Below are 16,089 nucleotides of genomic sequence, written 5' to 3'. Positions count from 1 at the left end.
TCAGGGAAAGCAGAAGTATGAGAGGAGGACGGTTGGGCTAACAGCTTCGCCTTCTCGGTCTCATGGACGATGACCTGCTCCTTTAGGTCCGAAACATCTTTCTCGAGATCACCAATCCGTTCATTAGACCTCGCCTCCCTAAGTGTGACTGTCTCAGTATCGCTTGCCCGTTCAGATCTAAGGACATGAACAACATCCTCCAATTTCGCCACTTACGCCAATGCCGCCACTTGGGCTCCACCGGCCTTTTTCAACCCCGCCACTCTCTCGACCACCTCATCACTCAAGCCATTAGCTCTGATCGAGCCCTGATCAAGCTTAGCTCGTAGAGACATCACTTGAGCCTGGAGGTCGACCCACTCAGCCGCGACCCCCTTGTTCACTTTAATCTTGTCCTCCTTAATTCTGAGCGGCCCCTCAAGCTCGGTGCATTTACCGATGACTCTCACGAGCTCATCTTCCTTTTGCCTCAACTTCTCCCCGAGAAACTAAAGGTTACCTCCCACGCGGAGCCGAGCACGCATCTCACGGTACTTATCACGAAATCGGTGATACTTCGTAACCATTTTCATGAAAACCTCCTTCCGCTTCTCCGGTCGGCGGGAACTCTCGATCTCCAAGATAAGAGTCTGAAGAGAGAGAGAGAGAGAGAGAGAGAGAGAGAGAGGGAAGAGTCAGTAAAAATGTAAAGGAGAAAAATGCAAGGTACAAGAACAAAAACAAAGATACCAACTCACCCGCAAAGCAAGTCCAGATACGCTTAACGATAGGTCAGCATCCTTGAACGACTGTAGAGTCCTGTTCTCGGTGCTAGAGCAAAGAGGAACTAAAGAAGGGACCACGCTCTCTGTGTTGGTCAACAAGTTGCAATCCAAAGGGATAACTATTGAACGAGAAGTTCATCAGTTCTCACCTCAACCCGAGTAAGACCCTCATCAAACATCTTCTCCTCCTTGGGGTCGACGTCAAAACCGAATTCAGAATCATCTATGGTCACACCTCTTTCCCCCTCCTCAGCAGGGGAAGGAATATCGACTGGCTCGGATGTCGACGGATCATTCCTCGGCACGATCGTGGCAACCTCTGGTAAAGGAGCAACCTCAGCATCAAGAACCAATATCCCAGTGTCCGATATCACGCCGATTTCGGCATGGATCCACATCTCGTATGAGTATCGCGGAACGTCAGGGAAAGCAGAAGTATGAGAGGAGGACGGTTGGGCTAATAGCTTCACCTTCTCAACCTTAAGGACGGTGACCTGCTCCTTTAGATCCGAAACATCTTTCTCCAGACCACCAATCCGTTCATTAGACCTCGCCTCCCTAAGTGCGGCTATCTCAGCATCGCTTGCCCGTTCAGATCTAAGGACACGAACAACGTCCTTCACTTTCGCCACCTGCGCCAATGCCGCCAATCGGGCTCCCTCGGCCTTCTCTAACTCCGCCATTCTCTTGACCACCTCATCACTCAAGCCATTAGCTCTGATCGAGCTCTAATCAAGCTCAGCTCGCAGAGACATCACTTGAGCCTGGAGGTCGACACACTCAGCCGCGAACCCTTTGTTCACTTCGATCTTGTCCTCCTTAATTCTGAGCGCCCCCTCAAGCTCGTTGAATTTATTGATGACTCTTACGAGCTCATCTTCCTTCTGCCTCAACTCCTCCTTGAGAAACTAAAGGTTACCTCCCGTGCGGAGCCGAGCACGCATCTCACAGTACTTATTACGAAATTCGTGATACTTCGTAACCATTTTCATAAAAACCACCTTCCACTTCTCCGCTCGGCGGGCACTCTCGATCTCCAAGATAAGAGTCTGAAGAGAGTGAGAGACAAAAAAGAAGGGAAGAGTCAGTAAAAAGGTAAAGGAGAAAAATGCAAGGTACATGAACAAAAAAAAGATACCAACTCACCCACAAAGCCAGTGCAGATACGCTTAACGATAGGTCGACATCCTTGAACGACTGTAGAGCCCTGTTCTCGGTGCCAGAGAAAAGAGGTACTAAAGAGGGGACCACGCTCTCTGTGTTGGTCAGCAAGTTGCAATCCAAAGGGATTACTATTGAACGAGAAGATCCATCAGTTCTCACCTCAACCCGAGTAAGCCCCTTATCAAACATCTTCTTCTCCACGGGGTCGATGTCAGAACCGGATGCAGAATCATCTACGGTCATACCTCTTTCCCCCTCCTCAGCAGAGGAAGGAATATCGACTGGCTCAGATGTCGAAGGATCATTCCTCGGCACGACCGTGGCAACCTCTGGTAAAGGAACAGTCTTAGCATCAAGAACTAAAATCCCGATGTCCGATGTCACGCTGATTTCAGGCACGGGCACGGCCGGCTCGGGCTCACCACCTGTTGATCTTTCGCCCCTTGATACCTCGCCTCCAACCTCTACTCGCCGCCTTTTCAACGGAACCACTACCTCATTGCTCGTCGATGACTCATCCACTAAATGCAGTAAACAAGAAGCCATAGTCCCCGTTGAAGGGACAACCGCCCGACGGCCAGGCCTACGCGGAGCTGGGACTTTAGAAGAAGCAGTGGCCCATACAGATTTGCCTGTAGTTATAGCTGTCAGAGACCTAGTCGCAGTACCCGACTGACGTATGTTATACTCTATTTTAAACAGGTTAAAGTACGGTACAACATATAGGCAATTTCGAATTTGATTAAAGTTAAGGAGTCGCCACCTAATTAATTCTACGGTGAATTAGGAAACCTAAAGTTGATTAAAGTAATATAGTAAATTATAACTCCTTTAATGGTCTACTTAACCTAAAGATTCTAGGTAAGGGCTCAATTAATCTAAAGGGAAGGTTTTTAAGGTATCCTTTAAGATCCGTATTAAATGGTTAAACGGTCGGACTTAAATTGATTAAAACTAAGTGTTAAGTGTTGAAAGTTGTATAAAGGAAGGAAAAAAACATATCCGCTACCTAAACTCCAAAAAATCACGTTGAGATTTGTTAGTGCACTTGAAAGAAAGATCAATTTGAACTTGTCTTGTTTATTTGAAAATGCAGTTCGATCTAAATGGGCAAGACTCAAAAAACGTGACTTAGAAACTCGTTCGAATTCATATAGGTACCTGATAGAAAAACCCATTTGTGTTAGAAATTTTATAAAATCAAATGTGTAGCAAAAGATTGACTAATTTCAGAAGGAAGGTTTGATTCTAAGCCCTCTAAATGATATATTAGTTCTCTTTCTGTTCTGGAATTAATGATCTCTAAATCTATCCAAGATAATTAAATACCATAAGTGCTCTTAAATTAAATCCCCACACAAGACAAGCAAACAAGTTAAAGTAATAGGTTAGTAGTTAAACACATAAGGTATAATGCAAGGTTAATCAACAAGACATGGAGGGGAATATCCTCTATTCCCTCTCGGCATTCCTTGATTTCTCAGATCGGTTGTGTTTCAGGAAGCGAGCAAAATGGATGAAGAGGAGATGCGAGTTCTAATTCCAATGGCGATGTCGAGTCGCATTGAGTCCCTAATTTGGGACTTTTTGGCACTTCATCGATCATGCAAAACAAGAGAAAGAGAAAAGGAATTAGAGAGTGAAACCCGATCTTGAATAAAAGAGGAAAGTTAGCAAAGAAGCTAGAGCAGAAAATTATTAGCTCGTAAAAATTATACAAAAGAAAACATCCTAGTTTATTCAGTAAAGTCACAGCTTGTAAGCCAATTCATGATGGCAGAAATAAGTTTTTAAAGCTACATGATCATTTTGGACGTGGGCATTTGCTTAATTCTCAAATAGAGTGATTTGTAAGCTATAGTAGTATCCTAACAGCATGCAATATTCAACAGAGAAACAGAAGTCTTAGATCAAATCTCAATTCGTCAAATGGCCACATATTAATAGAGATTAAAAGGACCTAACTATCCTTGTAGCCATACCTTTACAATACAAAGGAAATAAAGCCATTGAAGCGAAGTTTAAGACACGAGAAGGAAAGCTATAGTCAGATTCCTATATGCAGATGATTTTGAACCTCTAGTCATGGTATCTAGTTTTGTCAGTAACCTCGCTAAAAAATGATAGTATTCGAGCGGAGCACAATTTGTGTGATGTAGGCTGTGTCTAAGATTGTTCCTCTCTGATATTGGCTAGGGAGTTAGAGATGTATTTATAGGCGGAATTGAAACCCTAGAGTTTTATTTAGGCGGGCAAATCTCAAAATCGTGCAAGAGTCACATGTAGAGGCTTGATTTCAAAATACAGCCGTTGAATCAGAGAAGAAAACAGACCTGTGACTGAAAAGAGCTGTTGATAGCTCAAAATAGTTGGATTCCTCTGTCATATCTCTCTGTACTCAATGGAATGGTGAAAGAAAAAGAAGAGAGAGGGGAGCGTCTGATAATTTAGAAGAGAGATAAGTATTGCGTGAAAATGGAGGCAGCAATGTCTAGCGTGGAGATTAGAGGAACTTGGATGTTTTTCTAGAAATGGAGAAGATGGCAAGGGAAGGGATAGAGGTACTGCTGTATTTTTACTAGGGTTGAAATTATGGGGTGAAATACTTTAAGGGGGGATTAGGCCAATTAGGTTGAAGCTAACTGATTGAGAAGACAACATTTGGAATTTTATTTGGACAAAAATGGGCAAGTTTTGAACCTAATTTTCAGTTCAAAAATCCCTTCTTCTTGTATTCTTTCAAGCTTCTAAGTTGGGTCGTACTTAATCTTTAAAACACATTATGTAATACTATTAAATGAACTATAGTAATAATAATATTTAGTAATTAATAACAATAATAATAATATTAATAATATATTGTTTTGTAGTAATAGTAGTAGTAGTAATGATGATAATAATAATAATGATGATGATGATAATAGTAATATTAATAATAATACTAATACTAATACTAATACTAATATTAATAATAGTAATAGTAACAGATGTGACAAAAATAGTAGTAAAAATAAAGTATTTAAATTATTAGTAGCTTAAAAGTTTAATAGAATTGATTAAAAGAAGGCAGAATAGCCTAGGAGACACTTGTACTTGTTCCGGTTTGTCATCCCGGTCCCTACACTCCATGAAGTTTCATCCAGACACTTCATCTTAATCAAAACAAGACTTTTAAACACCTCCGAAATCGTGTGATGCTCACTTGTTTGACGTGGATGACAAATCAGCATCCACATCAGATTCTATACCAAAATAATATTGTTTAACAAAATTTTANTTGAATTCTGAAGGAATTTCGTTAATTGGGCTTTTAAAAACTATGAAAAATAAAGTTAATTAACACCATGATCATGGAATTTCACTCTTTAGCTTTACTTTAGAGAAATGAAGTGTCATGTTAATGGGGGGTGGGGGGGAGGGGGGGAAACGAAGGGCTGAAGGGGGGGGGGGGGAGGGTGGGTAGACCGAAGGGCTGAAGAAGAAGAGGAGGGGGAGGGGGTGAGAATGAAGGGGGTGGGGGGGTGGGGTGGGTGGGTGGGATGGGGGCAGAACATATTTTATTTATTTATTTATTAATTTTTATTTTTTAATAAAGAAAAATCATCAGCTCACGCACCTTAGGTGCGTGTAAATCACTCATTTTGTCCACCTCAGCCATATCAATGCCACGTAAGCGCGGTCAACGATCAGAAGGGTTTAAAAATCTTATTTTGATTAAGTTGAAGTGCCTAGGTGAAACTTTATAAAGTATAGGGACCGGGATGACAAACCGGAACAAGTACAAGTGTCTCCCAGGCTATTCTGCCTTAAAAGAAAGGAAGGACAAAATTGGATGTCTACAATGGAAAACGGGGGTGGGAGCTTTCGCCTTCTTCGGAGCCCTTCGACCTAAAAGCAACGAAAACCACGTAAGTAAAAAAGAAAAATGATATTGCGGTCGAGGTGACCGGGATCAGAACTGGACTCACCGGTCGAAGAAGGTTGGGGCCCAAACTTCTTGTTGAGTGACGACCACTCACGGATCCCCACCGTGTGGGGCAAAACCTGAGCCGCCCAGTCACGAATATTAGCAAACAATGTAGGAGGCTCCTTCTCGGCTGCACCATAAAAGAACGATTAGGTAACCAAAGGAAGACAGCAAACGACCAGTCAACAAAAATACTTACGGGCGAAGTTCCACTCCTCGGGAAACCCACCAGGGTTTGCCACCACGTGCTTGGTTTTGACATAGAAAAAGTCAACCCAAAACCTACTATTTGTCTTATCGTCCACTTTCACCACCGGTCTTTTGGCCCCTCGGTGGCGAAGGTATCATCGTGCCCCGGTGGAAGCTCGGAGCGAAAAGATGTAGCAAGTGGCGGATAGAGATTCCGCGGTCGGCCAGCTCCGCGTACTTTATCAACATAATGAAGAGTTTGTAAATATAGGGAGAGAGCTGGGCCGGACAAATGTTGTAGTACCGGCAGAATTCCTCCGCTAACGGGGGAAGAGGAAGAGAGTAACCTACTCGAAATGGGTACGCGTAAAATGCGCCAGTATCCAGGACGATGAATATGGATCCACATCTTTCCGGCCGGGACCAGGTCAATGTGAAAAGGGATGTTGTACTTGGCCCTAAGCTCAGAAAGATGGGCCACTCCCATCTCAGATTTCACAGGCACAGGCTCGTCGGCAGGAGGCTTCGAAAAGTCCAACCTGGCCTTGTCACTACGAGGGACAATGTCTTTTACTGTGGGAAAGCTATCATCTTCTGCAACAATGGCCTCCCCTTCATCACGAACGAGCATGGCCACTGATAGCGGGGCGGGCTGAGAATCTACTCAGAGTTTGAAGATGCACTAGCCATTTGTATAACTATATAACAGCAAAAGAACAGGAAGAAGAAGAAGAGGAAGAAGAAACAAAGTGCATGATTGAGAAATCAGAGAGTGTAAAGTTCTCTTCAAAGAGTCTCCCCCTTTCTATTTATAGAAAACCATTGCGTTCGAATCGGTGCAAACAACCGTCAATAGCACTAGAATCGAAACGGCAGAAGCACAAGGAACGATGCAACGCATCAGGAAGATGCGTAATGATGACACATCAGCTGTGATGTCACCCTAAATCAGCCTCACTGACCGCAGCTCTCAGAGCGACACGTCATCATCTCGGCAGCGATCACCACTGCTCGACCTCCTCGCCCGAATTTCTCAAGAATTGCGATTGATGAAGTCCGCTCATTGAGGTCGACCAAAAGACGACCTCGATAAGCGAAAATACTAACTGTATAGGTCGAAATCCGACTAAAGAAAATTCGGCATGAAGAGGTGACCAAGTGTGAGAACTGTGGCCCATCATGGGCGACTAGGTCGAGGTCAGCCAGGGGTTGACAACACGAGCCGCCGAGTAAGCCATTAGGGCCGTGGTCAAGCAGTAGGAAAAGAAGTAACAGCAAATATAGCTTTGGAACTTTCAACAGGAATATTCCATTGAATATTCCTTCTACTGTACTTTTTTAGTATTTTTGGGAATATCCCACATAAATAGTAGGAAAAAGAAGGCAAAAGGGGGTATGTGATTTCTGATAAGAACTCTTACGGAAAGTAGACTCTAGAGAGACAATACAAAATATTACTTTTCCACAAGGATTCGATTTGCTGTTTATTCCACCTTTTTCTCGCATCCGATCCGAGAAAACCTCATATATTCCAATATGCATTTGTCTTACATCATTGTCAGAGAGAAGAATCGTCCACCTCATTCAACATTTGTGAATCATTCTCTTTATTTACACTTATTGCCATTTAATTAGAGCCGTCAAAATGGGCTTGGCCCGTGGGGCCAAACCAACCCAGCCCGTTACTTGGGTAGGGCTGGGTTGGGATCTTTTTAGCCCATTTAAAAGTGAGGCTTATAAGCCCGGCCCAAGTTAGCCTGCTGGCCCTTGAGGCTTGACCAAGGCTGGGTCTGGGCCGGCCCGTGGGCCAAAAATTAATTAAATTCAAATTTAAATATTTAAAAAAAGTAAAAACTAATAATATATTAACTATAATCCCCATTTTCCAACCTTATATTGCTCATTTATCCTTCCATATTAACTAGAATTTATATTTTTGATATGCATGTAGTATGACAAGATTAGTTTCTCTCTTGCTTAATTAACAATAAACTAATAAAGTTTTAAGTGGCCAATAATATTTTTTTCAAAAGAAAATATTACTTTAAGTTGCCAATGATCAGTTTTGTTACTTTAATATATTATTAATTAAATTGTTCTTCAGTATAGTAAAAGGTCAAGTTTTAATACCCAAAAAAAACCGACAACACTAACAAATTTTAAAATTTTTATGGACTATAATGATGAAATCAACAAATAATGTTAAACCTAAATTATAAAACCTTAACATATAAACCTATTGAAGCAATTCGTGAACCTAAGAAAAGTGAATGAAAAGTACTAAAAAATTATTCATGTAACGTTAAAAAAAAGAAGAGCTAGAGATATAGAGAATTTGCATTTCAATTACGAGATTCCTTGTCAAATATCAAGATTCTTGTACATTCTAAATAAATAGAAGTCGTCATATGATTTAGAGATTATGTCATGAAAAAATATCTAAAGATTTGAAGAAATATTTTTTCCTAAAAAAATTGAAGGGCCTGCCCGCCCTAGCCCGCGACCCTCTTAGGGCTGGGCTGGGCTGGCCATTTTAAGGCCCATATAGATGGAGGGCCGGCCTAGCCCACCAAATTTAAAAGTCCACGAAGCTTGGGTTGGGTCGGGTTGGGCTAGCCCGTTTTGACAGCTCTACATTTAATATAGTTATGAGAAACTTTCAGAAAGCACTATGTTTTAGTGGTTATTAGCTAGTTGTAGCTGCCATTTACTATATTACTTCCTATAGCTATGTTTTTAGATTTTTTAGAGTGTATTCGATTTATTTAAGCTATTGTATTCATGAATACAGTAGCATTTCTAGGCGTGAAACATGGGATTACAGCTAGAAAGATTTTTGTATTCGAGTGTATTCGACTGTATTCATGGCGTGAAACATGTGATTACAGCTGGACAGATTATTGTATTCGACTGTACTCGACTGTATTCACGGCGTGAAACAGGGGATTGTACTATTTTTAAATGGAAAGTGAATCAATTAACATAATAGACTCCTAATATAACTCAACAAACTCAATTATAACACACAAATTTTGTATTTCCAGTTATAAAAAGATTCTTAACCGAAAAACATCCAAAAAACATAGCAATCTTCAGAGAAATTATATAATACATTTGAATACATAAATTATATTAATTAAAAAAAACATATGAATACATTCATGGAATATAGCGAGATAGTGAATACAATGAATTACATAATATACAGCGGGATACATTGAAATACAATGAACAAAAAGACAATGAATACAATGAAATACATAGAATACAGCGAGATACATTGAAATACAATGGAAAAAGACAATGAATACAATGAAATACAGCGAGATACATTGAAATACATTGAAATATATTAATAGAAAATTCAAGTTGCTCAGCCCCCAACTCCGTCGTCTTTGTTCAAGAACAACCTTAATGTCGTCTCGTTGAAGCAGCATCAGTATCCAGTCCTTGCTCGCCGTCACCGTTGCCTCCCTTTTCCGACGATTAGCACGTAATTACCGGCGAAATAACGGAGGTTTTTGTTGATCCGATATGTTGTGTCAAAGAATGAGATTGGGAGGCTGAGGGCGGCGGTATCAATGAATAATGGCCATTGCCGAAACGGTGACGGTGACAATTGCTCCAGCGTCCGGCGGAGGAGAAGACATCGGGAAGTAGAGAGAGAGAGAGAGGGAGAATAGACATGGGGTAGGGGATAGGAGAAATTTGAGGGGATATGAGAAAGAAAAATAATACAAAGCTTATTTTATGGCTTAAGGGTAGGAGGTGACCATATAGATATTTGGTTATAAACAATCAAAAGGTAGCTATGGAATATTATTTTTTAAAAGAATATTTATTTTAAAATAAATAAGGTATCAACATCTTTATAGGAGGTAACTAATCCTATAGTTATTGCTCATCATTGTTCCTTCACTCATTCTTGACATCATTTAATACCATTTGTATTACATTGACTCAAACGTTATTCTGCACTATTTATACAAGCACGTGTTAGATCTAGAACTTATTATATTTAACTAGAATTTATTCATCACCTTTGTATTTAATTAGTTTAACAAAAGGTTTCACACTTTTTGATCGAACAGTTTAAACTTTAAACGTACAATTTTAATAATCCATAAATTTTATAAGAATTTGCTATACGATTAAATTGATTGATGTGGTATGTCTGACCAATCAGTTATTATAAGAACTTAAAAAGGAACGTGCTAATAATTGAAAACCATATGCGTTAAATTTCCTAATATGTTTATCTTTTTGTGGCAACTTTGCCCTTAAGTTGTGGTATATACGTGTTGTATTCATTTCAGCATCCTTTCTATATTCGATTTTGTAGTTCTCATTTGGTATAGAGTAGCATTCACGATGAACCATATTAGTAATATGTAAACTTTTGTAACAGTTTTCACAACATTTACCTGCAAAAACGGGAACTTGGATTAAGAGTTTAAGACAGCATTTTTCAAATTTCATCCCATAATAATAAAAATACAACTACAAGGGCTTTCTTCATTGTAAATGACTTGAACATGCTTTAGAAATTGACTATATTTGCTTAGTACACAGCTACAGATGTATTACAACGCATAAAAGGCCATAAGTTTCTACTTATCTGACACGTGTATCCCCTCAATTCCATATCCGAACGTGCTCTCTTCGCCTTTCGCCATTTCAGATTATAGACCTTTAAGAAACATATATATTCACATTAAAACACTCCGACATCAAACAATCACCAGATCTATGCTACCTACAACGCATTGAAGATCGAGAAACTTCTAGAAGAAACCGGGAGCTTCGCAATGTCAGTGGAGGAGAAGTTGATACAGCGATTGGAGTCGGCGGTGACACGGCTGGAGGCGCTATCAGCCACCGGCTTCCGTTCCGGAGGTTCCGTCGGGACAGGCGATGATACGGTGGTTTTAGATCCGTCGATTATTGCATTTGACGATCTGAGGTCGGAGTTCCTCGGGAAGGTTACGACTGTTGCGGAGAAGATCGGAGGAAAAGTATTGGATATTACTAAGATTGTTGAGAAGGCTTTCTCCGCCCAGAGAGAACTTCTCATTAAAATCAAGGAAACTAAGGTTAGGTCAATTCCTTAATCAACTCATTATACCATATTGTTCACCTCTTTAGAGCCCGTTTGCCCGAGCTGCCAAAATTTGCTTATTTTAAAAAGTACTTTTTCTGAAGTACTTTTGAAAAAAAACAATTTGTGTTGCCAATTCATTTAATAAGTATTTTTTGTAACATTTGGTAAACAAATTGTGTTTGACCAATTTTTAAAAAGTGCTTTTGAGTATCAAATTATCAAAAAAAATAGTACCAAGGTCTTATAATTATTTTAAAGAGAAAAATGAACTCAAATATTTCTCGTAAGAGACTTTTATTATTTTTTATTTTATTTAATTAAGATATAAAACATAAAGTAAACAACATAATAAAGATTTAACTCAATTTTACATATATAGTTATACCAAAGCATATAATATTATCTAGTATAATTACTTATTGTTACACAGTGATTTGAATAATCAAAATACATCATTTATTATGAATTAGAAGTCTATTCCACAAATTACTATATACCGATAATCCACCATGAAATAATAAGTAAAATAACTCACACATGATAATATTTTTCAACAATTTCATCTCTGCTTCTATCACACAACGCCTCCATATTAGTAGAAGACTTGCCTTGCATTTCTAAAGGAATATTAGAAGACCCATCTCCTTTCTCAATCTTTGCAGTCATGTCTTCATTAGCATAATAGTTGAATTCCTTATTGGTAGAAGAATATCGTCGGATGAAATTATGTATAGCCATGATAGTTGTAACTAGATGATACTGAGTGTCAAACTTGAAATATGGCATTGAGCGGAAAATAAAAATAATTTTAAAGAGTAACTAATTATTAACAACACATAATGTATAATTTATTTTCTTAAAAATTTAAATTAAGAAAGAAACTAATTATTATCTAACCTAACCAACTTTGTCATAAATTGCCAAGCTGCCTATTCTGAGACTGCCACTTGGCTTAATGTGGATATTTTTTCTTCATCTTTTAATAATATATAGATAGATTATGGGATGAAATTGTAAATTTATTACCTATTTGTAGGTAATTTTCACAAATTAGATTTGATAACTGGCCTAAAGATTCGAGAACTAATAGCCTATAACCAAAAAATTATTAATGATTATTTGTAGGAAGAGAATTGATAATCCAAAGAAGGATGTAGATAATTTGCTTTAATGTGAAAAAAGAAGAAGATAATTTGATAAGTTACAAGGCATTACACCCAAAAAAAAAAAAAAATCAAAAACAAGAAAAAATCAATAAAGAATTTGGAAAGTTACAATATGATTCATGTATATGATATCTTTAAATTTAAGAGAATGATAAAAATCAGAAACAAATATGAAAAAAAATAACTTAAATTAGTAAGGGATAATTTGAAAAGTATAAATTTTAAGGTGAGGATAGTTTTGTCTTGAATAAAGTAATTTTCTGCTTCTGCTTCTTGGAAGAAGCTAGAATTTTCTGCTTCTTTCCAAAAGCAGAAAAACTGCTTCTGCTGCTGGCCAAAAGTACTTCTTTATCTTGGCCAAACAACTTAAATTTTTTAAAAGTACTTTTTTGGAGAAAAAAAGTGTTTATGGCCTCCCAGAAGCTTGGCCAAACATGCTCTTAGTATGTGTGCAATGTATATAATATGTACTCCCTCAGTTCCAATTTAGGTGACACTATTTCCTTATGGATTCAAGTTTTATTGTATGCACTGAGAATGCAGATATATTATTTATTTATGCTTATCAAGAAATTTATCTATAATTACCCAGTAAGTGACCTAATTGTTAATTGTGTAAATATTTTTAACATCAGGCATATAACTTAAACTCTTTCCTTATTTGTTTGTTCCAAAATAATACAGTACTAGTACATTTCCATATTTAGAAACAAAAGTATTCAAACTTTCCATTTTACCCTTAATGAGAACGTCTTATAGTCACATAAATGTATGGCATGTTTAAGACCACAAGTCTAAAAAATCTTGTAGTGGCAGAAATGTTATGTCTTGATTAAGATGACAAATTTAAAATTTCTTAAGCTATCGAGTCAAATTACGTCAAATAAATTGAAATACAATGAACACGCAATTTCAGAATCGTGATGTAAGTTTTGTTTGCTAATGTGCATACAATAATGAAGCTGCAAAGACTTATATTATGCAATATGCATGTTTTTTTTGTTTTAATTGGAGTATCCATTTCCATATCGTTTGAGCACCATGACAATCTCTCTCATTAGTCTTGTTTGGAGCATAGGAACTGTTGCTTGAACCGTGTCGAAATAGCTTAATTAAGAAATGGAATTGTGCTTGTTTTTTATTTTTTGCTAGCTGAAAAAGCGATGTGCTGTCCAAGTCTTCTGATTGAATTCTGTATTTTTTTCTCGAAAAAGAGGTGTAGGCACAATCAATTTGTATTTCATCATAGCAAGTGAGAAATGTAGTTTCTTACCTTTTACTTGAATGTTTGAAGTTTATGTGCGTTAATTTAGTGAAAATACAGAAAGGCACTGTTTAATAGCTCACGAAATTGTTTTCTTTATATTTGTCATAATGCTGGTGCAATTTTTTTCTTGATTGTGCAGAAACCAGACAACTCAGGTTTGGTTGAATTTCTCAAACCTTTGAATGATGCGATCAATCAAGCTACAACAATGACTGAAGGACGGCCTGATTTCTTCAACCACTTGAAGTCTGCTGCTGATAGTCTATCTGCACTTGCATGGATTGCCTACACTGGAAAAGATTGCGGTTAGACATTTTTTGATCGTTTCGCGTAAGTCGAAGGGCACATGTTGAACTTCTTATTTTTATTTGCTAGGCCTGAGCATGCCAATTGCGCACGTGGAAGAAAGCTGGCAGATGGCTGAATTTTATAATAACAAGGTAATTAGGCCTTTTCTAGCAGCTCAGATTCTCCTCTCAGTTGTTCTCTCTTGGTTGAAGGAAGCTTTAAAATCTTGTTATAGAACCTGGACAAAATTAGGTGGAGAAGGGACTGTAGTTTTGTTATCCCCTCAATTTTTCTGGCATGATGTGGTGGATTTTTTGATTGCTTCTGTTTCTTCTCGGTTTGAGTGATAGAACCACTTTCACCTCTTTTACCCTTCCCCCTTTTGCCTTTAAATGGTGTACTAAGAAGTGAATGCATTTTTTGTAGCCGCACCCTTTTTTGGTCCTTTCCCAGTATGTTAGGGTTGCATCTTTGAGTGTGTCGCTTGAAAGAAAAGGGTACAGTTATTGTTTCCCGCCTGAATTAATGGACACACATAGATGGAACTTCCATACTGTCTGGAGGAGAATAGCAGGAAGGTATGTGAAGTGCCCTTATATTTCATAGACTTTTCTTGGTGATAAAGAGGGCCAAGGACTTACTATCATTGGTGTCATACTTGAATGAAAAGGATACTGTTAATTATTTCCCATCTAAATAAATGGACGCATGTAAATACAACCTGCATATTGTCTGGAGGGGAATAGTAGGAAGGTATCTGAAAAGTCCACATATTCCATAGAATTTTCATGGTGGTGAAGAGGGCAGAGAACTTATTATTGGCAATGGTTGCTCCCGCTCATTTAGAACACCAAAGAAACTACCAAATAATAAAAAGAAAAATTATAATTTTCAAGCTGCACTTATTTGTATTTCTCTATAGTACACTTTTTGGTCTTGCGAATTTATGCGTACTGTTTGGTTGGTACTACCGCCTAGAACATCTCGAAATCCTATCTTCTAACTTCTGTAAAGTATTTCAATATATTGTAGATTCTTGTGGAGTTCAAAAACAAAGATGCAAATCATGTTGAGTGGGCAAAGGCTTTGAAAGAACTTTATCTCCCTGGCTTGAGAGATTATGTTAAGAGCCACTATCCATTAGGTCCTGTATGGAGTGCGACAGGGAAAGCTGCTGTATCTGCACCATCAAAAGCTCCTTCACCAAGTGCTCCTGCTCCTCCGGCTCCACCTCCAGCTTCTCTCTTCAGCTCTGAATCTCCTCAGGCTTCATCATCACGCCCCAAGCAAGGGATGGCTGCTGTTTTTGACGAAATTAATTCAGGAAAGCCAGTGACTTCTGGTAATTTCCCTTCCCACCCTCCTGGATAATAAAGATAGAAGTTTACCCTTATTTGAATATTTCCTTTTAGGATTGAGAAAGGTAACAGATGATATGAAGGCAAAGAACCGTGCTGACAGAACGGGCGTTGTTAATGCTGGTGAAAAAGAAGCCCGCATGAGCTCACCCTGTATCTCTAAAACTGGACCTGCAAAATTGGAGCTTCAGATGGGCCGTAAGTGAGTAAAGAATAGTCATCAACCTATCTCTATCTGCAATTTGCCAGATCATTTCTAACTTTGCTATCATGTTGTTGGCAGATGGGTGGTTGAGAATCAAGTGGGAGAGAAGAACTTAGTTATTGATGATTGTGATGCAAAGCAATCAGTATATGTCTATGGGTGCAAAAATTCAGTTCTGCAGATCAAAGGTAACTTAATTCTTCTCTATAGCATAAACTGGACAATAATGAGGTGGACTTATGTTACACTTGTATTCCGTAATTAATATACTGGTGTCACACAGGAAAAGTCAACAACATCACAATTGACAAGTGCACTAAGATGGGAGTTGTATTTGCGGTCAGTTATGAACTTCAAGAAAAGTTGACTAAATATTGAGGTTGATGTATCCTCCACTAAATGGCTTACCTGATAATCTAAATATGGTGAACAGGGTGTAGTGGCAGCTTGTGAGGTTGTCAATTGCAATGGTGTGGAGGTGCAATGTCAGGTATCAAAATGGTTCAAAACTTTTATATATATATATATATATATATATATATATATATATATATATATATATATATATATATATATATATATATATATATATATATATCTTATCACGATGAATACAGTTG

The 16,089-nt window shown here is 38.3% G+C and overlaps 1 protein-coding gene across 1 annotated transcript; it reads left to right on the top strand.

Annotated features, from left to right (window-relative positions):
* LOC109227667 (cyclase-associated protein 1-like) lies at window positions 10,628–15,959 on the top strand (the record flags this gene model as incomplete). The annotated part of the gene is given in 8 exon segments (XM_019392890.1): window positions 10,628–11,177; window positions 13,758–13,923; window positions 13,994–14,058; window positions 14,939–15,248; window positions 15,319–15,466; window positions 15,548–15,657; window positions 15,753–15,808; window positions 15,903–15,959. Coding segments are annotated over 8 exon segments (1,197 nt in total), but the record flags the coding sequence as incomplete, so codon positions are not given.

The sequence above is a fragment of the Nicotiana attenuata genome, chromosome 1, assembly GCF_001879085.1.
Source record: "Nicotiana attenuata strain UT chromosome 1, NIATTr2, whole genome shotgun sequence".
NCBI lineage: Eukaryota > Viridiplantae > Streptophyta > Magnoliopsida > Solanales > Solanaceae > Nicotiana > Nicotiana attenuata.
The sequence above is the reverse complement of the archived record's forward strand: the minus strand, read 5'-3'. Positions and strand labels throughout refer to the sequence as shown.